The sequence below is a fragment of the Delphinapterus leucas genome, chromosome 15 (genome assembly GCF_059928025.1).
Source record: "Delphinapterus leucas isolate spDelLeu-1000000601 "Yukka" chromosome 15, BTC_Dleu_Yukka2, whole genome shotgun sequence".
In the NCBI taxonomy this organism is placed as follows: domain Eukaryota; kingdom Metazoa; phylum Chordata; class Mammalia; order Artiodactyla; family Monodontidae; genus Delphinapterus; species Delphinapterus leucas.
The window spans coordinates 43,908,519-43,934,116 of NC_143143.1; the positions used below are offsets into that span (position 1 = coordinate 43,908,519).

The 25,598-nt window shown below is 54.4% G+C and overlaps 1 protein-coding gene across 4 annotated transcripts in view; it reads right to left on the reverse strand.

Annotated features, from left to right (window-relative positions):
• Positions 1 to 4,627: 4,627 nt before the first annotated feature.
• The window catches only part of ACSS1 (acyl-CoA synthetase short chain family member 1), a 42,748-nt gene continuing 21,777 nt past the window's right edge, over positions 4,628 to 25,598 (reverse strand). Inside the window, exons 3-15 of one of the 4 annotated variants that reach the window (XM_022594175.3) lie at positions 24,920 to 25,119; positions 20,239 to 20,313; positions 18,434 to 18,609; positions 17,904 to 18,056; positions 14,777 to 14,924; positions 13,580 to 13,717; positions 11,605 to 11,697; positions 10,601 to 10,713; positions 10,267 to 10,393; positions 9,574 to 9,701; positions 9,394 to 9,457; positions 7,122 to 7,240; positions 4,628 to 6,148 (exon numbers count right to left, since the gene is read on the reverse strand). In XM_022594175.3, the coding sequence (XP_022449883.2) occupies positions 5,969 to 6,148; positions 7,122 to 7,240; positions 9,394 to 9,457; positions 9,574 to 9,701; positions 10,267 to 10,393; positions 10,601 to 10,713; positions 11,605 to 11,697; positions 13,580 to 13,717; positions 14,777 to 14,924; positions 17,904 to 18,056; positions 18,434 to 18,609; positions 20,239 to 20,313; positions 24,920 to 25,119 (1,714 nt within the window). In that variant the 3' untranslated portion in view covers positions 4,628 to 5,968. Of the gene's footprint in view, positions 6,149 to 7,121; positions 7,241 to 9,393; positions 9,458 to 9,573; positions 9,702 to 10,266; positions 10,458 to 10,600; positions 10,714 to 11,604; positions 11,698 to 13,579; positions 13,718 to 14,776; positions 14,925 to 17,903; positions 18,057 to 18,433; positions 18,610 to 20,238; positions 20,314 to 24,919; positions 25,120 to 25,598 lie in introns of those variants that run through there. The other 3 variants (XM_022594176.2, XM_022594177.3, XR_002647460.3) reach the window with 3 other exon arrangements.

Consider the following 25,598-nt stretch of genomic DNA (forward strand, 5'->3'; position numbering starts at 1 on the left):
TCTGTTTGGGTGTCATGGTCAGGCCCACTTTGCTAGCTGTGGTTTCTTTCCTTCTCAGTCCCCCCACCCACCCTCCAGCATAGCTAACACCCCGTTCCTGGCAGGGGGGTGGGACCACTCTGATTGGTTAGATCAGGTCCCTCAGCCTCAGTGGTGTTGACAGTTTGGGCCAGATAATTCCTTGGAGGGAAGGGAGAGCGGGGAGCTGTCCTGTGCACTGTAGGATGTTTAGCAGCATCCCTGGCCTCCACCCACTAGATGTCAGCAGCATCCCACCTAGTCATGATAGTCAGTAATGTCTCCAGGCCTTACCAAGTGTCCCCATGGGTTAGACCAACCAGAACCCACTCCCCTCACCCTGAGCCCATGCCAGCGGTGCTGCTTCCCAGTCACTTGTTTTTAAGTCACCTGTGCCAGGAGGACCGTCCCAGGGGTTAGACGCCATAATCAGAGTCTTGAGGCCTTCACAGTGTCGGCACCTGGACTGAAAGGCATGACATGAGGGTGAAAATAAACACGTTTGCCAGGCAGCAGTGGCAAGTGCCCCAGCTGGTCACTGTGATTCGTGTTGCCCCAGGATGCTATCACTCTTTAAAACAGGGGTTCTCAACTTTAGCTGCACATTAGAATCATCCAGGAAGCTTTGAAATATCCTGATGCCTCAGTCCCATCCCAGAAATTCCAGTGCAGTCGGTCTGGGGTGTGGCTTGGGCATAAGTAGTTTTAAAGGGTCCCCAGACACTTTTTCTTTTTTTCTTTTTTTTTTGGCTGCGTTGGGTCTTAGTTGCAGCACTCAGGATCTTCATTGCGGCATGTGAGATCTTTCACTGAGGTACGCGGGCTTCTCTAGTTGTGGTGCACGGACTCCAGAGCATGCAGGCTTGCTAGTTGAGGCGCATGGGCTCTCTAGTTGAGGCGCGCGGGCTTAGTTGCCCCGCGGCATGTGGGATCTTAGTTCCCTGACCAGGCATTGGACCTTCTTCCCCTGCATTAGAAGGCGGATTCTTTACTACCAGGGAAGTCCCTCCCCAGACACTTTTAAAAGCCGAAGTCGAGCATCACTGCTTAGAGAAGAAATAAGAAGTAGAGACATATATACAGCATATATCCAGTTTGGGGGGCACAGGGGTCTGAGTCCAGTGTCCCTAAGATTGGAGACCAAGAGAATCACCCCACCACCACTTTGCCTTGGAAGCCTCAGAGACTGTCTGCAGGAAACATGAGAGAGGCAGCTCTGCGCCATGAGGGGCTGGGGGGACTCAGGCATGACCCTGAGGGCTTGGGACCGGAGGGGCTGTGACTTGTCAGGGGGAACACAGATTATGATGAGGAATGGGCTGGGTGGCTTCCCACACACAGGCGGTTTCCTATCATGACCTTGACGGGAGTTACCTGGGTGTTTGTTTATGTCAATTTGTTAAGCTGTACATTTATGCTTTGTATACCTTTCTATATATGTTTGTTATATTTCATCCTCAAAAATGTCTGAAAGCAAGCTGTTGCCTAGTTTGAAAGCTGTCTTTGTCCGGATCACTTTCTTAAATTGAAATGGAAATGCATTTAGTGTTGGGCTTGATCAGTGATCCCCGAAACTGGACCAGGGCCTTGCCAGCTGTGCAAAACACCTGGGAATTGTTGAAAGCCCAGATTCCCAGACCCCAGCCTCCCAAAGACACCACATCCTGACACCATCACCTTGAAGGATAGGATTTCAACATGTGAATAGGAGGGGAGGGGGGCAAACATTCAGGCCATTGCAGGGGTCGAGCATTCCTTTTGATCCCATGGTGCAAAGATGGGCATGGATGTCCATTTCAGTCTTGTTTCTAATGTAGACAAATTGGAATCACCTCAGGTGTCCATTAATAATGGTTAAATAAATGCTCACATTCAGTGGTTTGCCATATGCAATCAATACAAGGAATAAGATGGGGAGATACCTGCATTATATTGGGAGGGAACAAACAAGTACAAAGTAATATGTAAAGGGCCTCAGTAACTTATGGGGAATGCTTGGGTGAAGTGGACGTTGGAATTGAGAAGCTTCCACATTTAAGGAACATTATGCAGGACTTTCTGTTCGTGTGATGGCAGATTAGGTAACTGAGACTCACGCTGGCAGTGAGGACAATGATGAACGAAACACTTGAAACATCTGCGTGAAGACACTGGCAAGCCCAGCATGGTGATCAGGTAACAGAAAGGACAGAGAGAGGCCCAGGAAGATGAGCCCAGGGTCGGGGGGAGCCACTTTTTCCCCCGAGTGCATTCGCAGGTCCAGAGGAGGAAGTTGAGAGGCCAGCCAGTCCCGAGACACGTGTATAGGATTCCTCGTGAGTCCTGCCAGGTCAGCAGCGGTTGCCATGGTGTTAGTTACCCTCCTTCCCTGTTTCACACCCATCCCTCAAACTTGTTCCTGGAATCACATTCCGAAGTAAGAACAGGGAAGGCTGCATACAAGCCTTCATCTCAGGCTCTGCTTTCAGGGCAGTCGAGACCAAGGCAGGAAGAGAGACTAGAACGTGAGAAGTTCCAACATATGGGATGTCTGCGTCCTCAGAAAAGAAGTGAGAATGACAAAAACTATATTTAAAGATATAATGAATGATGGAGATATTTCCAAAATTGATTCAGGTGGACATCAAGCCACAGACCCAAGAAGCCCTATGGAGCCCAGGCAGGATAAATAAAAACAAGTCAGTGAAAAATAATACTGTGGAACCAAAGACAAATGGTTTTCACAGACCAGAAAGGATCTGTTTGCTTGGTTTCACCCTTGTTACACAGCAGAAATTCCCAATGATGAAGGAAAAGCCTCTAACTCAGATTGGAGGTCACCACCTTGCCTCCTACCCCCCCAGAGTCACTGCCTCTGGGAAGGCTTTCTCTGGGCCTGCACCTGGGTGCTGCTGTCCCCGGCCCAGATACCAATACAGAGGCCAACAGTAAGATGCCTTAAAAATTATAAATAAAATTAAATGTAGATGTTCCCCTAAGCTCTCCCAGGAGGGGATCTGAGCATGGGGGTCAAAGATGGAGTCAGCTCCATCCAAACCCAGCTCTGCCACCTTCCCGCCTCCTCTACCAAGTGGGGACAAGTGTCTGCTCGGGAGGCGCCATGGGGATGAAGTGGGCTGAGGAGTGGGGCACCTGGCAGGGCCTCCTTGCCCACCGTGCTCAGCAGCAGAAGCATTTCTGTTCCGACGTTGGGTGTTGTGAGGGCTGGACGTGGGGGCAGGTCAGTCTGCGAGGGCTCGAGTTAATTTCACTCGAGTCAGGCCGAGGCAGTGGGGTGAGAATTCACACCACCTTTCCTGCGCTACAAGTTCAGCAGCTGTGGGTGAGCCGGGACAGGCATTTGCCTGAATCACCTCAAGATTTACCCTTCGATAAATGTGCGGTCACGTCACGACGGTCTCTGAGTTCTGCCTGGTCCCTTCGCTGCTTCCACACCATCCGACATCCGTCTCTGCTCTGCATTCTGCATCTTGGCCACTCCGAGTTGGGTCTTTGTCAGGACATTTCAGCCTTGACAGAAGATCCGAAGCAGGAAGTGAAGCCTGGGGCCGGGATGGGCAGGGGCAGCTCAAATGTCCCTGCGCATCCCCCGGCTGGGCCCCAGGCAGGCCCTGCTCGAGGCTCACCTCCGTGTCCTGTCCTCTCTCAGTGGCCTGATGCATCACATGGCCAGGGACTGTGATGCTGGGAATGACCTTCACAAGCCCCCAGCAGCCAGGAGACAAAACCAGGGTGGCTTCACCAGAAGGCGGGGGGGGGGGGGGGGGGGGGGCGGGGGCGGGGGGAGGCGCTGCGCAACTGGACTTGTTAAAAGCTTCTATAACCCTCTCCTGCTGCCCTGCCTCCGGCCAGACTATTCTGATAAGAGGAAAGTCCTGCTGTGACTTCCCAGGCATCCAGAGGTGCAGATCTGGGTTGTTCCCCGGTGAGCAGCCTTTGTAAATTCAGCATCCTCCACAGCCTCCCTCCCCACACCTGGGGCTCGGCATGGACACTCTCCCTGGGACAGCCCAGCTCCTGCTCTGGAGGAACATTTCTTGTCCCACCTCTCAGGGCACCAGTTCAGTGCGTTCTTCTCTAAAGCCTGCATCTCATCAACTGAAGGACACAGAAACCCTGCCCACCCCTGGGCAGGGGGTGGGTCGCAGGCAGGCTGAGCTGCTCACCTGTGGGTCTGCATGGGCGGCGCTTCCTGGGTGTGGTTTTGCATCCTCGTTCTCTGTGCTCTAGGCCAGCACCCACGGTCAGGGCTCCACATGACGAGGGGGTCTCGTGTCGTCCAGCGTAGTAGCTCCTGGCCATGTGGCACCTGAGTATTTAACTATGGCCACTGCCACCAAGGGACTAAGTATTTTATTTTATTGTTTTTTTTACTTTAACTAGCCACCTGTGATTAGTGATTGGCCAGCACAGTGGTCTAGAGACAGGTAAGTTTACCAAATAACAGTCTAAGATAGGTGAGCGCTTGTTGTGTATTTCCTCCCCGGAAGAGTGAATTTTTTAAGTGTTCTCTTTGAGTGAATAGGTCTCTTCCAGTTTTGTGCCAAGGATTATATTCAACAACAAAGAATAGTGTTATTTGATCAAAAAACATCACCACAAAAAAGAAGAGAATGAACAAAATAAAGCTTTATTTGAACAGCCCTGCAGATCATTTTGAGGCACTGGTCGCTGTCCCAGTTTATAGCTGTCATTTCATAAGTAGCGCCCTAACCATAATCTGCCAAGTCCAGCAAACTGCTACCGGTACAGGTGGTGAGAGCTGCCAATCTGTGCTACAGCCAAGACCACCCGTCCTCACCTTGTCACTGAGAGGCCAGCACAGCCACGTATGGCGGGTGTTGAGCACTCCAGGTCCCCGTGAACACCCGCACAGCTGCAGGGTACCGCCCTCTGTGGGGTGCAGGTTGAGGCAGCCCTCCCTGTCCTCCAGGACCCAGCTCAGCAGGCCACCCGCCCAGCACTCCACAAGTGGTCCCTCTTGTGCTTGGCTATCAATAGGCACTTTGCAACCTAATGGTCGACGTTGTCTTGCTAAGTCCAGAGAACCGAAGGCACATTGGGAAAGGGAGAGACCAGGCTCAGAGTAGGGAGGTAGGGCAGTTTTCAGGGACCCAGTTCCGGCTGCATTACTGAGTCCCTGGCTTCCCTGAACAGCCCTAGGCATGGAGCGCGCCAACTGGCTGCTGAGTGTCCAAGGCCGGGGGGAGGGGAATGTTTCCAGACCGCAAGCTGCAGAAACCACATGTGACCGGAGCCCTTCAGAGCTGAAAAGGGAGCCCATCCCCACAGGTGCTTTTAGCAGTTAGGTTTCATCACACACAAACCAAGAGAAGTGGAAACATACACCAAAAACAGACGCTGTGGGCTTGAGAGATTTCAAGATGGCTGTGTTCAGACGGAGGCACAAACATTTCCAATTCGGATTTCAAGTAGGCCAAATGGTACCCAAAAGTGCACCCTCCAACCCTCCACATTTCCCCAAGAGCGGAGGCAAAGAAGGAGCTTTTCATAAGTGTCAAGAAGAGTGTGTACAAGTAAACCACACATTGCACGTATGTGTTTGCACCATTTTTCTTCTAAAATATAAAAGTATAAAAATAAAATTTCCACCTTGCGTTTCTAGAAACACCTGGAGAAAACATGACTGCTTGTAGTTTCCAGTCACCTGAGCAGGCACAGGGGCTCCACCTTCCTGTGCTGTCGGGAAGACACGGGAACGGAGGTGACGGACTTTTCACCGGGAAACCAAATTCAGGGCAAGTGGGAGAAAGCTCACCCTGTGTGAGGACCTGTCATGGGTCCCCACGTAGAGGGAAGGCAGGGACTTGGGGCTTCGTGTGGAGGGTAGCGTGGGTTCCGCTGGGGCATCTAGGAACAAGCCGACTCGGGAGCTGTGTTCTAGGAGCGTAAGTTCGGGGCCTGGCTCGGGGTCTCGGCAGAGCCATCGTCACTGGGCGGCCCCCGACTTGTCTTTGTACTCCTGGTAGGCGCTCAGTATCTCCGTGATGACAGTGGGGTCCTCCATTGTGGTGATGTCCCCCAGGTCCTGAGCTCTGCCTGTGACGATCTTCCTCAGGAGCCTCCGCATGACTTTTCCAGACCGAGTTTTTGGAAGACGTTTCACTACCTGGCAGGGAAGGCGCAGCATTAGACTTCGGGTGGTGCCCAGACTCCCAGCCCATGTCCGATGGCGTTGAGATGAGGAGGGTACTGCTCAAGGGAGGACGCCCCTCCCTGGGGACCCAACAGGAATGGGTGATGTACAGCCCACCCCAGAGAAGAGCGGGGCCGTGGCCTCTGGTTTTATCCTCCTCCATCTGGACCTAAAGCTGAAATCAGCTGTGGTCAGGGGTTTAGCTGAGCACCCACCGGGAGGCTCTCCCCTACCCAGGTGGACCTCACTGCCGACATGCGTTTCTCCTGCCCGCTACACTGGGGGGCTCCCAGGTGGCAGCAGAACCAGGCATTCTCGGGGCGCCTTGTCTCCTCCCCCAGCCGGGGCCGTAATTGGCTTTTTCTAACATAAGAAGCAAGGGGTGGTCAAGAGGAAAATGTCTTGCTTAGTGTTTGAAACTTAGCCTTTGACATTTTCCAACTACAGGCATCCAACGTCAAGGCGATATGTAAGGGATGCGTTTGGGACCTGTAACAGTGGCCTGTCTTTTGAAAGAGTCCAGTTAACTTACGGGGAGTTCTGGTGAAGCTCTGGTCACCGGACCAACAGTCTGACTTTGTATGGCACTGAGTGAAGCTGGGCCCTCCTGCCACCGAGGCCCAGCTTCCAGCCAAGGAAGGAGTGAAAAGCCAGCAGGCTTAGAAGGTGGCCCAGTTCCTCCTTGAAACTGACCCCAACATAGGCTCCCAGACAGGGTCTGGTGGTGTCTCCTCACCGTCCCGGGGACCTCTGGTCCCACTCCAGGCCTCTGTTTACAATCCACGATGCTCCACGGCCCAGCCCGGCCCCTGCACAGGTGGCTGTGTCTCCCTCCGTCCGAGGATGCAGCAGCCCACCGCCCTTGCCCACCTCCTGCCACCGTCCCCCGTCAATGGTGGGAAGCGAGGAGGAGCAGTGCTGTGGCCCCTGAGGCGCGTCCACTCACCAGGACCTGGTCGGGCACCGCATACTTGGCAATCTTGGAGGCCACCACCGACCGGAGCTCCTTCACCACCACGTCTGCATCACCCGCGTCATCTTTCAACACGATGAAGGCAAATGCAGCTGGAAGGAGACCAGAGGTTCAGGTGCATCAGACCACGACCCACCTCCTGGGGCAGCATGTCTCACACAAATCGCCATAAATCCAAAGGGGCTTTAAATCATACGCCGGTGACCCTGTGGCAGCTGGTCTCTTTAGCTGCAACCCCAAAGGTGCATTTCCATTTTCATTCAAGGTGGAAGTGACTCCACTGGCTCCGCTGAGCGCCCCAGGTGGCGGGCACGTGTGGAGAGACCCTGGAGCCGTGACTCACGTCTGTTCGCACACCCATGACACAGCCGTGACGCGGGCTGTAGAAGATTCACTCTCCACCCCGTGCGACAGGTGTGGAAACACCGCCCAGGCACTAGTCTCTGGGCACGTGTCCAGCCTGTGGGCACCAGCCACGTGGCTATTTAAAGGTAAGTTAAATGTAAAACGCAGCTCCCCAGCCACGTGAGCCACGCGTAGCCGGGGCCCACCATGTGGACAGCACAGACAAAGAAGGGCTCTGTCGAGGCAGGAAGTTCTGTTGGGCTGCGCTGGTCAACCAGTATTTTAGCACAAACACCAGGTTTTGTTTTCAATACTCCAGCGAGGATCAGAATGGCTCCCACGGGTGTCCAGCACGTTTCTCCTTAACCCACCGAGGATGATCTCGCACACGGACCCAACTCCAGTTCTCTCCACATGAGCAATCGCTATCCCAGCGCCACTTAGGACGGTCTGTCCTTTCCCCCTGACCCGCACTGTCCTGCCTCCAAGCCAAAGCTCTCTCCACGGTCTCCTTCTTGCCCACTGGCCTGTCCGTCCCTGCACCGAGCCCACCCCATCCTGATCTACACTCCCTGCGCACCACCTAACCCCCACTGGTCCTGTCTGTCTGCCTCTCCCCTCTCCCCCAGCCCCTCCAGCACAGGAGCCCCCAGGGCAGGGACTTAGGTCGCTCTCCAGGTCTGCGTCCTAATCACACGAGACCTGGGGGCTCCCCTCCGTCAGATCGAGTGCAAACAGAGAGAGTGGGGACAAATACACACCCACAGCTTTTGCTGTTGTTCATGTTTTACAAGTGGACAAATGCTCAGATTTGTTAGAAATCAGGAAAATGCACATCCTCATCACACCCAATACACAAATTCTCCCCCAAAGCCTGGCAGGCAACGCCCGAGTTGCTTAGGATGCAAGGAAGGGCTGCTGGTGGGAGCGTGATGTGGGCCGAGGCCCCTGAGACGCACACTCGAGGGCCCGTCCTGTCTCATCCCTTCGACCCCCAACAGCCCCCCGCATCCCCGCCCCTGTTATCATGGGCGACATCCTCACGGGCACATCCTTCTGTGGCAACTGAAAACGCTTGTTTAAAACACTTAAATAAGTGTTCAATTTTCCAACAGGTTGGCTTAGGGACAGTATGTAACAGAAGAAGAGCACACAGACGTGGCTGGGAGGCAGGTGACACTGGGTCATGGTGCATCCTGACAGCAGGAGGGAGAGTGCCCCGGCCACTCAGCCAGGCAGTAGACGTCAGTGTGCCCAGCAGTGCAGCATAAGGTCAGGGAGCGTCTGGGTCACGCCCGGCCAGGCCAGGCCAGTGTGACTGCTACATGCCTGGCATTACAACACTCAGGTGACCCGGCCCCTTCCCAGACCCACCGCTTAGGAACTGACGGACTTTGGAACAAAGTGTGTCCCCAGTAAGGACCGGTCCAATCACTGGCTCTGTGCTCCCCTGGCCCATCGCCGTGCAGGGGGAACCACAGGTCAGACTCCTCCAAAGAGTCTCAGGCCAGTCAAGGAGCCGCTGCAAGGCACGGGGCGCTGTGACGGAGCACGTGTGAGGGACGTGTGGGCAGCACAGGGCATTTGCACACGCTGTCCCTGACAGGGCCGCCAGGGCCCTGTGGACGGGGAGGAAGCTCCCCAAGCTCAGCTGGGCCAAACAGGTCACAACTGCTTGTGGGTGAGTGTCCTTAAAGGACGGCAGAACCAGGACATTTCAGAGTCCTGACTTTTTTCTAACACTTGTGCCTGTTCAGCCTCCTCACCCAAAATCTCCACTTGAGAGAGGCGTGAACCAGCAACCTGACCCACGAGAAAGCCCTGGCCCCCGCCCACCGAGTCTGCTTCTCATACAGCAGCCCTGGCCCCAGGGCCAGGAGGGTCCTCGGGGGACACGCACCTTCTCCCTTGATGTCGTGCGGGTAGCCGATGACGGCGGTCTCGGGCACTGCAGGGTGGTCAGCCTGGGCGTGACAGAGAACGCAGAGGTGAGGCAGCGACTCAGCCAGTGACGACCACCCCAGACCCCAGGCAGCGGCAGCCGGTGGCGGTGCAGGGCACGGAGGCCGGCTAGGCTCACCATGGCGTCCTCAATCTCCGCCGTCCCCAGCCGGTGGCCGCTGATGTTGATGACATCGTCCATCCGCCCCGTGATCTGGTAGTAGCCGTCCTCAGTTCGGTAAGCCCCGTCTCCTGTGAAGTAGTAGCCTGCACCACAGTGGGGACTCAGCACCAGCTCCGAACTGGGACCCAGCGGGGCTCCCACCCTTCCATGAGGGACACTCCCTGGACAGGAGGAAGCGCCGAAGCCCCCCTGCCGACGCACCACCCCCCATGGAAACACCTCTCCGGTGCTGCTAAGCTGGTGCCAGTAAAGGGCAGAGGGGCTGCCAGACAGCAGGAGGCTGCGAACGCCTGGAAGCAGAAGATACGAGGAGCCCACTCGAGCTTCCCCAAAAGTGTCGCTGACATGCTTGCGACTGCAGAGCATCGGTTCTCAGGGGCACACGTGTACGTGAACTCCCACCAAACGACACGACACAAGCCGGGAAGACAACGACATGGAGACCGGGGGGAGGCCTGGAGCCACCACGATTGTCGCCAAGGTGGCGTCCTGCTCTTCTCCTGGGAGCCCATGGCCTGAGCCCCTGGGAGAACCCCGAGCTGGACCGCTCCTGGCTCAGAGGTAAGGAAAGGAGGGAGCGTTCACGCAACCCCCGGCCCCTCGGAAACGGTCCTGAGACCGAGTCCAGCGGCGGCAGGAAAGGCTCACCCGGGTAGGCCTCGAAGTAGGCGTCCATGAATCGCTGGTGATCTCCGAAGATGGTCCGGGCCATGCCTGGCCAGGCCTGGGACAGGCACAGAGCCCCGGACACATCTCCACCCTTCAGGACATTTCCCTGCAGACCCGGGAGATGGGGAGACAGAAGGAGTGACCATCTCGCGTTCTCCGAACTGCCGGGCCTGAGACAGGAACAGGACAAGTGCCCCAGAGGGAGCTGCCCGGAGCTTTCTCCTCTGAGAGGAGACCCTGCGGTGGGTGCCGCGCGACGGGGGAGGGCAGCCGAGGCCAGGGGGTGGCGGGGCACGTGGACAGGGAGACTCACCTTCTCATCCATGAGAACAGGGACGATGCCAAACAAGGGCCTCATCGCCATGCAGGGCAGGATTTCTGCCCCCTCCTCCGAGGGCCGCGGCGAGATGCAGATGCCCCCCGTTTCTGCGGAGAGGACAGGAAGAAACACCAGTGGGCCTGGGGCTACTGACACGTGTATCCAGACCGTGTGGACACAGGGTCCACACACACAGCTGCTCTCCAGAGTGGGAGGGGGTAGACCTGCCCATCCGGGGCAAGGAAACAGCCCCCAGTGACAAAAGGACCTCTGAGGAGAAACCAGGCTTGGGTGCCGGTCCCCTCCACTGTGGAAATGAGAGCGGGCCGGGGGCCAGGTTCAGCCCCAGGAGCCACGGCCCCCATCCCGTGTTGTGGGGACGTGGGGACGTCGGAAAGGAGGGCAAAGGGAATGAACGCCCACGGGTCCTGCCCCCAGGCATTTCTCTGGCTCCAGCCTCCATCAGCCTGCATGGGAAGGGCCCCCCCAAGACTCTGCTGTAGGGAACACCTGGGGCCTTCCTGAACCATGAGGCCCACGCCACTGGGCACGTCTCACTTTCTGGCTTCTTGAAGGATGAGACCTCAGCCATGTTTATTATGTCAGTGGTGGTCTCTTGCCGCCAAAATCCTGATAAGTCAGACACCCCAGAGGAGGGGGGCAAATCAAAACACAGTGGTGCAGAAAAAACTCCTCTCCCTCTAGATCCAAATCTAGACTCAAGGTCGCTTAAACAGCAGGACCCATCACTGGGCTGTACCGGGTTCAGGAGGTGGGCCGCCAAGGAAGGGAACCTTCGCAGGGCCCTATGTCGCCCCTCCGCCCCCTCCCAGGCCCCATCTTTCAGACGAGGAAACCAAGGCTCAGGGAAGCCTTCGCACCCATGTCTCACAGCTGCAGAACGGCAGCTGCTGCCCCAAGCTTCCTCTCCCCACACGCCAGGCGCCCGTTGAGCTGACGCTCCGTGCTCCCTGCCCCTCCCCCGGGGACGTGCTCACCTGTCTGCCACCAGGTGTCCACCAGCGTGCACCGGCTGTCCCCCACCACTCTGTGCAGCCACTCCCAGGCCTCGTGGTTGATCGGCTCCCCCACTGCAGCCCCGCGAGAGAGAGAAGATGTTAAGAGACCTCCAAAAGGCTGAAACCAAAAGGAGCTGATTTCACAACAAGAAGAGCTCTATAATTTTCCCAAAAGACACAAAAGGAGACTTGAAAAAGCAGTGAGATCATCAGGTTTATGGCTATGGAAGAACACAAATGACAATGAGATATTTTCACCATTAGAGGGTCAAAAGCCAAGAAGTTGGCAAGAGTGTGGAGGAAACAGCACCACACACACTGCTGGAGTGCGGTTTGCAGAGCAATTCGAGTGTTTCTCTTCCCATTTAGAAGTGCACACGCCCGTGGCAACTGCTTTGGATGCCTGCTGGTGACGGAACACACTAAAGCCAGACACACTCGTCCTGTGACTGGAGGAGGTCACTCCAGGCACCCACCCCCAGAAGCAGACACGGACGAGGATGTTCCCATGGCCAAGAGCTAAAAACTGTCCGTGGAGAGGAAAATGGCGAAGTGAATCGTGGCACGTTCGTGAGGGACCACCACCGGCCAAGGCATGAATTGGCCCAGGTGCAGGAGCCGCCGTGCTATTCACCCACCTGCCAGCACGGCTCACTGATCCTGATGGAAGAAACACGTCCACACATCGAGGTGCGGGAAAGTCATTCTGGCTCACACACCATTTAACTCAGACCTTATGCTAACTGGAACAGCCTGTCTGTGGCCTGTCAAACATACACTGCACATCTGCGTTAATCATTAAAGAAAAGGGCAGGCTGTCCAGAAATAAAGAATGTCTGAAGATAGAGATAAATGCCTCCCTGGGATGCCAATGCTGGGACTCCTTTGATGACAAGACTCCCTTCCCAGAGCCGAGGCTATACCGACTCTCTGTGCACGTGCTGATCTGCTTTTTTGAAACCTTGAAGGAACGTATCCCTGACTGGTTTGACGTTCTTTGTCCTGATAAGACATAAAACTGCTGAAAGCCATGCTTCTCTGGAGCACTTCCCTTAGAGCTTATAGTCCTCAGCTTGGTTTGAATAAAATTCTCTTCTATTCTTATTATAGATTGGTTACTGATTATTTTCCCGACAATACCCTGGTCTCAGGAAACCCCCACAGGGCTCTGCTGTTGGAGCTGGTTATGCAGCAGGGGTGCCCCCAAGCTACACAGAGCCCAGCCAGCTGGTGAGGACTCCCTGGGGGGAGTAGGGGGTCCCTGCACGCTCGCTGCTGCCTGGTCCAACCAGAGAGTGGCTCTGGTCACAGCCCTTAGGGAGTGAGGCCCATAGGAGCCCGCCCCTGGCCTAGGGGACGCGCAGCAGAGCACTCTGAGCATCTGCCTTGTCACCTGCGTCCTGCTTCCTTAGTAACCGAATCCCCTGCAGGAGAACAGGCCTGGCGCCTTCCACCTCCCAGGACCACCTCAACTCAGGGTAACCCAGGTCACCTTTCCAAAACGTTCTCACATGACTTGGCGACATCTATCCTGATTACGAGTGGAGATAACCTTTGATCTCACAACTCCCTCCCTGCCTGGAAACAGGCACCCAAGGGCAGAATGGCACTGATGACAGCGCTGGGAATAGCAGGGGGTGAGATCCTGGGCAGCCACTAGGGAAAGGGCTCGGGCCTGACCTTCCAACGGTGGTGGGTTTTCATAATGAAGACGGAGCACAGACAACATCACAATGCTGAGCCCCAGACCCTTAATGGCTGTGGGCTCCCAGAAGGGGCTTCCACGTGGGACATCTGCTTTCTACTGGCTGCAGCTGCATCATATGGACTCAGCGCAGACACAGCTCTTGTGATGAAGCCATCCAGAGACCTGCTCTGGCTCTGGCACACACACGCCGCCTGCAGCCGCTCACCTGAGCCCGGGGCCCGCAGGGAGGATCCTGCAGCCGCTCACCTGAGCCCAGGGTCCGCAGGGAGGAGCGGTCATACTTCTTCACCCAGGAATCCTCGAATTTCAGCAGCAGCCGGAAGGCCGTCGGGGATCCATAGAACTGATTGATCTTCAACCTCTGCACCATCTCCCAGTACCGACCTACAAGAGGCCCCGGGTCACGTCACCTCCATGAGCCTTACTTAGAGGCGGCCCACGTTACCGGGCGCCGGACGTGTGCGGACACCCACGGTGTCCACGAAACGCACTCTGCATCCACCTCTGGGACGGGAGGGGCTCCCCATGGGGCCGCTTCCTGCACTCCCCGCATCAGAGGCTGGAGCCTCCGCCTGGCCCTGGGTGCCGACCCACACGCTGACAGTCCATGTCCTGACCCACGGGACACAGCGAGGAATCGGGTCAAAGGGATATTACCGTGAAGTAGCACCAATGCAGAACCGCATTCAGGCACATTTAAATGGTCTCTAGTGGCGACCCGTGCTTCCCCCGGAGCAGCAGCGGCGCCCAGGACGCATGCGCCCCGTCAACCCCCCAACTCGCCGCCACCACTCTGCACACAGGAGGTTGAGGCCACCTGAGACTCGGCTCTCATCCCTAGCCGGGCCCCCTGCACGCCTTCCAGGAGCACATCTGGCCCCTGCAGGAGGCTGGAGAGGACCTGGAAGCGGGGGACCAAAGTTCCAGGCACCAAACCGTCAGCGCTGTGGACCGCCTGGGCAAGAGCCTGGGCAAGAGCCTCGCAGAGCCGCCAACCTTCAGTCACGTTTGAACAAACACTTGAAGACGCTGTGCCACAAGGGAGGAAGATGCCAGGGGAGCAAGACGTGGGTCCTCAAAGGGATCCCTCTCCATGGTGGCGGCTCCAGGCCACACACCACAAGCTCGGCCCGAGTGGCCTGAAGGCACGGGCAGCAGGGCGCCCGGGGAGGCTGGCCACTGGCCTCGGTCTCGAGGAAGGGCAGGATCCGGGCAGGTGGCCGCAGAGGTTAGGGGGACACTAGCGTGGGTGGTCTCCCGAAGGCTCCAGCGACTGGAGCCCCTCCCATTGCGTGTGTGATCCCACTGCAGGCCAGGCCCGGCCCCTGCCGCCCGGCAGCTTTGTCACAAGAACCCACGAGCCCAACCCGAGCAAAGCCTCCACCCCGCAGCCCGCACCCCCCAACCTCTCCTCCTTCCTCCTGCCCCTGCTGCAGTCCGCACCAGCGTCGGGGTAAACCGGGGTGCTCTCAAAAAGGACGCTGGTCGCTCCATTGCAGAGAGGCCCGTACACCACATAGCTGTGTCCCGTAATCCAGCCGATGTCAGCCACGCAGCCAAAGACGTCACCTGGCCGGTAGTCAAACACAAACTGCAGAAACAGGAGGAGGGGCTGTCAGGAGGCTGTCACCCGTTCCCACACATCACAGGGCGTGTTCTGTCACCGAGGCACAGCTGCTCCCATGGCCCCCGAGAGCAGGAGCGAGGGCAGAGCAGCCACAGCAGTGATGAGAGGGGAATCACTGGGGACAGCAGCGCCAGGCCCGCAGATGACAGCAAAAGAAGCCGGACTTTAGAGGGGACACTCTTTGAGCCCCAGCACAAAGCCCATCCATACGCTGGAGGTCGCCTAGTACTAGTCCTGAGGCGGGCGGGGATGGGGGTTTTGGGGGAGCGGGCGGATGTCAGGGCCTGAAGGAGCTGGCCACACGTGTACCCACAGTCCTATGTCTAAAATAAGGGCACCTTTCTGCATTAAGTTACACCATAGTTTTTTTTGTTTTTTTACACCATCGTTTTTTAAATCCTTTTAAAACTGCAAAAAGCAAAAGCCAAAGAGGCCAAGAAACGCACCAAGCGTCATCAGCTTCTACGAGCCTGAGAGACGCGGGCGCCCCTCACTCTTGCCAAAAAGCCAAACCTGGACCTGACGCTGTCTGCGGGTCCGCTTGCCCTTTTGCAGGAGATGCTGAGGACAGAGAGACACACAGCCGGGCGCTATAACCGACAACACTCAAGGAAATGAAGGGATGGAGGAAAACCCATTGGTTAAACTTGGCTTAAAAGGCTTACCCAAAACAGTCAGTGGGCAAGAGTAAGCTACAGTACCTAGGGATGCACATTTGGGTGACAAAACTAGAAAGGGCAGGGACACTACGGGCCATGAAGGGGCTTCTGTGTGAGGCTGGCGATGTTCCAGTTTTTGACTGAAGTGAGTTTGTCCAACAATAATTCATTAAGCCACACATTTGATTTCGGTGGTTTTCTATATCTGTGTCCTATTTTGCAATAAAGATGTTTTTTTAACCTTTGGGCGAGTGGCCCAGTCTCTTGCTGCCACAGACACACACTGAGGTCCCCCAGGAGTTTCCAGACAGCACAGTGGTCTCGAGTCTGCCAGGGTCCTGTGGAGCCGTGACCCAAGGCAGAGGGGTCTTTCAAGGAAACCACTCCCATTGCACTGGTGAAGCAGGACTCCCACACCCCAAGGCCCACAGCATTCCAGAACTGAGAGGATTTTTAATACGAGGACCCACAGTGCCACATCTTTCAAGGGGCTGGCGACCTCTCTACCTGCTGTTCTTGGAAGAAGAAAAGGTGCCCGGGACCAGCCACTCGCCAAAGGGCACCCTGACCCCACTGCTCACCCTGAAACCTGCCCACGTCCCCACCATCCCTGCAGAGTCAACTGTCCTTTTCCCTGAAGAAACCAACAGTCCTAATACCTTCAGCGGGTACGCGGACGGACACACACACACACACACACACACACACACAGACGTACACTCATAGACACACGCTTATGTACAGAAGGCTGAAAGTTTCTATTCCTAATGCTTTAAAATGCCCTCACTGTATTGAAGAGAAATTCAAAAGATGGTCCCGTCCTTACATCCCCACTTCTTTTGCTCATGTAGACAGTGTCCTGGTAATGCTTGAAAACAAAAAATGAAGACTCTTTCACCACATTTACAGCTCCCCTAATGCTAATTTTGTTATAAATTGATGGAAACACGTTGACCCATTCTGTGACCTTCTTGGTGTTCGGTCTCAGTAGCTACATTTTCCAAAGTGTTCTGACCTACACAACGTGTCATTCTTTGCAACATGCCCACCCAGAGCTGAGCAAGGGGCTTTCAGACGAGAACAGCTCCGTGATGCTCACGGTCACCCAGCGGCCAGAAGACAGCGGCTTTAGCATGGACTGTGTCAAGCATAATACCTCGTCTTCCCGGCCTGGTTCTGTGACACGTCTATCTTTCTGCCTCACTTCCGCATCTTCAGTGCTGCCCGCAAGTGGCTGCCACTCCCAGGCCTCATCTTTGCCCTCCCAGGACCCGCTCGTCGTCCGTGCTCATCCGTAAGGTCCACCTCCGGATGACCAGGCCTGGGATATATGCTGATACGACCGATCAGCATATCCCACTCCCACCCCTACCATAGTGACTGAGTGGGCAGGGCCCTGGTCCCCAGCCAGACTGTAGGCGCTCTCAGCATCCAAGCCCTGCCTAGATGCGCCTGGGCTTCCCGGTCACATGGCCAGTCGGCTCCCCTGCTGCTGGCATTGCCTGGGGCTGAGTTCTGCCTTTAGCCAGAGAGAGAGTCTGGTCCACAGACGATATCCTGAGACCCCATCCCACCTGGGAAGTGTCAGCTATTCCCCAAGGCAACCAGGGATGCATGTTAACCAATATCCCCCCACCCACCCATGTTTAAATGAGTGCTGATTTTTAAACGCATTTACTATAATAAAACTGTACCAGATCATTTTCTTTATAATCCTTAAAGGATGGTCCTCTGTCATACAATTTCCATACACTAAATTTAAGCCTCCTCATAAAATCAAGTCTTTTTAAAAATTTTCCTTTTAAAATGTGGCCCCAGTAAGCAGAGCCTAGAGGCCACAGCACTTTTAGGGGCCCATGAAAATGTTTTACTTTCTTTCAAAATCAGATAAAAAAGATATCTTAAGTAGAAGAACGCATCTTAACAAATAACAATAATGTACTCACATTTACACCAACCTTGTTGTATAGGAGAAGGGCACAGGAAGGCCAGAGCACTGGACTCCCAGCACCTGAAAGCAGCCGTGCCAGCCAGCACGTCAGGCCTAGGGAGGGCTTGGCACACGTGTGACGGGCTAAAGACCAGCAGAAGACACAGGTCCAAGCACCCAGGCCCTTCCGACAAGGACAGAAACTCAGCTCCCCAAGCCCACCCCTCCACCACGCTGATGCCAGGACTCCCGGCCCTGCTCGTGAACACACGAGGAGAAGACGTTAGCAGGAGCTCTGGCCCCAATCAAGGCTCTCCTGGCCCCCCGCCTGGAGCCCCCGGGGCAGCGCCCTACCCGGTGCGTCAGAGCGGCATACAGCAGGTAGCCCGCCTGGGTGTGGACAAGCCCCTTGGGCGTCCCAGTGCTCCCCGAGGTGTACAACAGGAAGAGCGTGTCCTCACTGCCCATGCTCTCTGGGGCGCACACTGGCTCCTCCTTGGCCATTTCCTGTGAGGGAGAAGACCAGACAGCCCGTCAAGGGCAGTGACCTCGCCCCTGCACCCGGCGTCCCCGAGAACACCTCTCCCCCTCGGCCTCAGGACTCGGCAGACAGGGTTCAGAGTTCACCTTCTCTAGCCTGCCCTAGTTTAATTCCAAATAAAAGGATGGATCCAGTCATTTCTGTTATGTTAAACGTTTCCCTCTGTTTGTGGAATTTGAGTTCCATCTTCCCTACCAGGATGGAAGCCCATCAAATAGCAAAGGGGAACTCTGGGCACCTCTGGGGGACCCAGACTGAGAACCACAATCTGACAAGACTCAAGACTCAGTTAATCCAATGACCACCTCTTCTCCTCAAACTATACAAAAGGAGATAAACCCACCTGCTCAAGGGGGATGTCCAGATCCCCCATGTGGACCTTGTTGTCTGTCCTGTGAGCCACGAGGACATGCTGGACGGTTGGGCAGAGCTTTACGGCTTCGTCCACAATCTTCTTCAGCTCCACCACACGCCCTCCCCGGAGTCCTTGGTTGAAGGTGATGACCACCTTGCACTTGGCTATCGGAGTCAAAGGCAGGTATTTCTGGTCAGTTTCCTCCCCACTCCGACCTTCACAGCCCAGACAGCCACACACCCCAGGCCTAAGGGTGTGATGGATAAAGTCCATCCTTGAGCAAGAGAGTCAACACTAAAAAGTGAAGTTCCACCTGCTTTGGGATCTTTGTGCTCAGAGCAGAAGCGCCAGCCTCTTCCCAGCTCTGGGAGGAGCAGGTGTAACTGGAGATAAGCCACTGGAAGCTCAACTCTGCCAGACTCCCGCTCCCTCCCACCTGCCCCAGGGCCTTCCCAGGCTACCCTCCACCCACCACACCCCAACCCGGGATGACCCAGAGGGATCACGGCTGAGGTGGGCTATTGTACAACTGGCCCCTGAGAAAGAGGCTGGAACAACCATCCAGCTGCCATGCTGATGGCCAAGCACAGCCCTCAGACCTGTGACGTGGGCACCGAGGCCTGATTTGGAGCCACAGGCGGAGGAAGTGTTGAGGAATCACGCCACCCAGTAGTCCTCAACCAGCCCCTCAGGGTTCATGCTGATGCCCGGGGCCCCATCGCCTTCCAGGGTTTCCCTGCAGTCTGAGCCCTGGGCACCCACAGTGGGAGCTCCCCGGCCTCACTCCCTGCAGACCGCAGCACCTCCCAGGACCACGTCCCCAGTGAACTGCCTGCACTTGAACTCTCGCCTCAGGGCGGCTCCTGGGGGCCCTACCTGAGGCGCCAGCCTCCCTCAGCTTTCCAGTCTGAAACGTGCTTTCTAGAGAATGCTCACAGCCTCTCTTCCTCCCAAGAGCCCTAGAGGCGGCACAGCCCCGCGGGCCACCTGAGACCCCTCCAGCACAGGCCTTTGCCTGGGTCAGAGAGATGCTCTGGACTGCTTGGGGCGCCTAAGACAGTGTCATCAGCTCTGCACGCCAGGCCCCGGCCACACACACTGTTTGCTCCTCGAGCCTTGGCAATCGGTCACCGTGGGGAGACAAAGTCAGGTGGACAGAGCCCACCTGAGACGCTCCAGGCCTACATCCCTGAGCTGGGACTGTCCAGGGAAGCTCCCTGTGGGGCAGGAAGGGAGATGGCCAAGCAGGTAGAAAGGGACCTTGCTCAAGGGGATGAGAGACAAAGAAAGCTCAGGACCCTCTGGAGAAAACAGTGGCCCCTGCCCAACCTGGGTGCTGGAATCCCGGCCTCCGAGACACAGGCCTCACTCCCGGTGCCCATCTGTGCGAGGCCTCCCTGCCCGAGTGGTTCTCCAGGGCAGGAACCTCCGGGCCCGACACGCCCAGTCCCCAGGAGGTGCTTGAGGAGCACCCTCTCTCTGCGGTCCCCGAGGGCGGGCAGCGGGGCCGTGGCAGGTGCACGGCATCAGCACAGGCAGGATCAGCAGACACTTTGGTCTGGGGAGGATTCACTTTCACCCTGGCTTTTGATCAGGTCTCAGCTTCTGTATTTGTTTTTAATTGCTCCCATAGCCAATTACCACAAATTTAGTGGCTCAGAACCCCCTTTTTTTTTTTTAGCTCACGGTTCTATAGTCTGGGTGAGCTCGGCCGCGAGACTCTAAGCTGGGTTCTCTGCTTAGAGTCTCACGGCCAAAATCAAGGTGCCGGTGGGGGTGAGGGAAGATCTCACCTGGAGGCTCTGGGGAGAATCTGCTTTCAGGTTGCTCAGGGTGTTGGCAGAAGTCAGGTCCGTGTGGCTGTAGGACTGAGGCCCCCATTTCCTTGCTGTCAGTCAGGGGTCGTCCTCAGCTTTTAGAGCCACCTACACCCCATGCACACAACCTCCTTCATCCTCAAAGCCAGCAAAGGCAGGTCAAGTCCTTGTCACTTTGAATCTCTCTCACCTCCCTCTCTGCCACATGTTTTCTGCTTCAGCCAGAGAAAGTTCTCTGCTTTTAAGGATCGGTGGTTACACCGGGCCGACCAGCATCATCCCCCCACTTTAGGGTCCCATCACATCTGCAGAGGCCTTCTGCCACGTAAGGTACATATTCACAGGTACTGGGGAATTCGGGCGTGGACAACCGCTTGGGCCACTAATCTGCCCTCACAGCATCTCGCAGAGCCATTCTCCACCCTCCCCACGCCTCCCTCTCTCCACTCCTCACACAGCCTAGACCAGGAGGGAAGATAAAGGAAGAGGAGTGGCCAGAGCCCAGAGGCCAGGCCAGGGGGACATACTAACCGGAGAAGCTGCCTACTCACGGTGAGACCTGGTCGCCACACTGACACTCTCCTTCCCAGTGGTGGACAAAAGACAGCTGTGAATTCTCTGACCTGGTCTCACGCCACTTCTCATGGACAAGTAGGGTCTAGGCCCCCTCCCCTTAAATTTGGGATGGCTACAGACTGGTTTGACCAATGGGGTATAGCCAAAATGATGCTATGCATATTCCAGGGTCAGCCTGTAGGACGAGTGGCAGTCTCCTTGCTTCCTCTTGGAGCCATAAGCCACCATGTAACAAGTCTGACTACCTGAGGCTGCCTTGCCATGGGGAAGCCCAAGTTAGTCATGTGAAGAGACTACATGAACAGAAAGAGACCCCTGGCCACCCCCAAACATTCAAACCAATCCAGCCAATATCCCAGATATCACAAAGCAGAGGGAAGCCATTCCCACTATGCCCACCTGACTCCTGCCCCACAGAATCATGGAACATAATAAGAAAATATACTCTTCTAAGTACTTACTTTTGGAGCTTGTAACACAGCAATAAATAACCAAAATACCACCCTCACTGAGCCAAGAGAACACAGACACTTGTCCCAACAGGGTCTTGCCCCCAGGAAACTGACACCTGAATAGCTGGACATGGAGGCTGTAGGGTGCTGGGGAAGAGCCGCTTAATGGCAAAGTTCTAGAGAAAAGTTATAGGACTTTCCCCTACTGATTCCCTCAGAGCTGACTGGGCCCCTGCCTTCCCATGGCCTGGCTGTTTAGGATTCCTGAGTTCTGGGAGTTGCCTGGCATCCAGTTACTAATTCTCCAGAGTCAATTGCTTTTGCTTGTTTCAAAGAATCTTAACAGAAACACTTGGTAACTGTGGCCACATCAGCAAGAGAGGAAAGGAGCAGCTAATGTAATGTTAAAAGCATTGGTAGAATGCCTGGGTTCAAATCCTGGGTCTGTCACTAAGTAGCAGTGTGACCTTAGGCAAGTCACTTAACCTTTCTGTGCCTTAGTTTCCAAGACCAGATGGCTTCACTGGTGAATTCTACCAAACAGATAAAGACAAATTAACAGCAACCATTCTCAAACTCTTCCTAAAAATTGCAGAGGAGGAAACACTTTCTTACTCATTCTGTGTGGCCAGCTTTACCCTGATACCAAAACCAGACAAACAGATCACAAGAAAAGAAAATTACGGACCGATATCCCTTATAAACACTGATGCAAAAATCCTCAACCAAATGCTAACAAACTGTATCCAGCAGCATATTAACAAGATTATACATCATGACCAAGTGGGATTTATTCCTGGAATGCATGGATGGTTCAGCATACGAAAATCAAGGATAGATATATAGATCAGTGGAATAGAATAGAGAACTCAGAAATAAGCACTCACATATACAGTCAAGTTATTTTTGACAAGAGTTCCAAGACCATTCAACAAAGGAAACAATAGTCTCTTCAATAAATGGTATCACTGGATATGCACAGGCCAAACAAAATGAAGCTGGGCCCTTACCTCACACCATATGCAAAAATTAACTCAAAATGGATCAAAGACTTGGGACTTCCCTGATGGCGCAGTGGATAAGACTCCGCGCTCCCAATGCAGGGGGCCCAGGTTTGATCCCTGGTCAGGGAACTAGATCCCATATGCATGCTGCTACTGAGAGTTTGCATGCCACAACTAAGAAACCCGCATGCCACAACTAAGGAGCCCATGGGCTGCAACTAAGGAGCCCTGGAGCTGCAACTAAGGAGCCCTAAGACTTTGCATGCCACACCTGAGGAACCTGCCTGCTGCAACTAAGGAGCCCATATCCCACAACTAAGGCGCCGGCAAGCCCTGGAACTGCAACTAAGGAGCCCACCTGCCACTACTAAGATCTGGCACAACCAAAATAAATAAATATTTTTTAAAAAATGGATCAAAGGGGGCTTCCCTGCTGGCGCAGTGGTTGAGAGTCCGCCTGCCGATGCAGGGGACACGGGTGCATGTCCCGGTCCGGGAAGATCCCACATGCCGCGGAGCGGCTGGGCCCATGAGCCATGGCTGCTGAGCCTGCGTGTCCGGAGCCTGTGCTCCACAACGGGAGAGGCCACAACAGTGAGAGGCCCGCATACTGCAAAAAAAATAAAAATAAAAATAAAATAAAAAATGGATCAAAGACCTAAATGAAAAAGCTAAAACTATAAAAAACTCTTAGAAGAAAACACAGAGGCAAATCTTTGTAATGTTGTACTTGGCAATGGAGTCTTAAATAATATACCAGAAACACAAACAACAAAAGGAAACAGATGAACTGGACTTTATCACAATTAAAAATTTTTGTGCTTCAAAGGACAATACTGAGAAAGCAAAAAGACAACCCACAGAATGGGATAAAATAATTGCAAATCATATATCTGATAAAGGTACAGTATCCAGAATATCTAGAGAACTCACAACTCAACAATAAAAAAAAGACAAACAACCAATTAAAAAAATGGGCAAAGGACTTAAGTAGATATTTCTCCAAAGAAGACACAAATGGACAAGCACATAAAAAGATATTCAATGATATTAGTCATTAGAAAAATGCAGATCAAAACTACAATGAAATACCACTTCATACCCATTGGGATGGCTATAATTTTTTTAAAAAGGAAAATAACAAGTGTTGATGAGGATTTGGAGAAATTGGAACCCTCATACATTGCTAGTAGAAATGTAAAACAGAATAGCTCCTTTGGAAAAGTTTTGCAGTTTGTCAGTAAGTTAAACATAGATTTACCATATGTGCCAGCAATTCCATTCCTAGGTATATACCCAAATAATTGAAAGCAGGTATTCTTATACATAAACGTTCATAGCAGTCCTATTCACAATAGCTAAAAAGTAGAAACAAGTAAAAATACCCATAAACAGATAAATGGATAAACAAAATGTGGTTTATCCATACAGTCAAATATCATTCATCTACAAAAAGAAATGAAATACTGATACACACTACAACATAGATGCACCTTGAAAACGTGATGCTTAGTGAAAGAAGTAGAACACAGAATGCCACATACCGTAGGAGTTCATTTTTACAAAACCTCCAGAACAAGCAAATCAGAGAGAGAGAAAGCAGATTAGTGGTTGTCAGAGGCTGGATGGAGGGGAAATGAGGAATGCCTGCTTAATGGGTATGAGATGTCCATTCGGGACGACGGGAAAGTTCTGGAATAGTGATGGCGGCTGCACAATGCTGTGGATGTGCTTAATGTCTCTGAACTGTGCACTTTAAAATGGTTCAATGGTAATAGAAAAAGGGAGAGGGTAGAAATAGCAAGAGCATTATCTCATATAATATTTATGAAGACTAAGTTAAAATGAAGAGAGATGGCCTTCACAAACTGCTTAAAACAAAACCTGGCACACGGTAGGTGCTACAGAGTTCAGAGAGAGAGAGAAAGGAGTAGCAGCACCAATGCTTGAAATTAGAGGGGAAATGTTGAAAGGGAACAGAAAGGCTCCCCAGTCTTTCCTAAAGAGAGTGGTCAACAGAGGTCTGAGAACTATGCCCTTCAGCTCTGTCCATTACCCAAAGGCAAGTCTTCTATGAGACACAAAGAATTCCCAACAGCCCCCAGGGGAGCCAGCTCAGGGAACCCTCTAGGATCTCAAGGGAGCAGGGGTCAGGCTGCACAGACGTGAGGCCACCATTCAGACACTCAGCCCTCCGATACCAGAAAAAGGAAGGAGACGATATTGCTCTGCACACCTGTCTGGGAGGCCCTGACCTACCTGCAGACAGAAGGCCTTAAAGACACACCACGAGGCCCACACCTGACTCCAAGCCTCAGGAGATGGCCCACCCCATCAGTCCTCATCTCACCCTACGTTTCTTCCCTCCTGCACTGCAGCCACACAGCCTCCTCCAGTGGGTACATATGCCACTCCCTCCACCTGGAATCTTCCCTTCCTTCATCTGGTTAAATCCAACGCACTCAGATCTCAGCTGATAGAGCAAATGTTCATTCAGCCATGTGCTGTCCCTGGTAGTGTCCATCATCTGTATGTGTGACTTTCAGTGATGTCTGTCACCACGCTAAGTCCCTGAAGGCCAGGCGACCCAGGTTCCTCCCTCCCTCCCACTGCCCACGTGCTCACCATCATTGATCCTCGCAGCCAAGGACCCCGCACTGAAGCCAGCAAAGACAACAGTGTGGATGGCTCCAATCCTGGCGCAAGCCAGCATTGCGGCCACAGCCAGCGGGGAGACAGGCATGTAGATGGCTACCCGGTCCCCTCGGTGGACTCCATGCCTCTTGAGCGTGTTGGCCAGGCGGCACGTGGTCTCCAGCAGTTCCCTGCGGCACAAGGAAGGGAGGGCTGTCAGAGAAGGGGGAGGGCCAGAACGCATAGTCATTTGGCTGGAATAATTCTGCAAACTGCAGGCACTGGAGCCCCGGCCAGCCAGGGGGAGGGCAGCCACTCCAACACTTGATGCATGGAAGGCTCTTTTCAGAAAACATTGTAACTTTGTAGGCTTGTCCTGACACAGATTCACGGCCACACTGCTGAGAAAAATCGCCTGTCCCTGCATCCACTGAGAGCAGAGCTTCTCAGAGACCTGGGTCATCCGGTCCCGGAGCCTTCTGACACGTCCTCCCCGAGAGGCCCCTGTTCTCTGGGTCAGCACAGGCCTTGCTGGGCAGGGGACCCCGGGAAGGGGACCCCAACTCTGCGAAGCCTCAGTGATTTGGGAAGGAAAGAGACCCGCAGCCCGGGGCAGGGCTGGGTGGTGAGGGACCAGGACACTGTGCCCCGCCTTCTGTGCCCACATGGC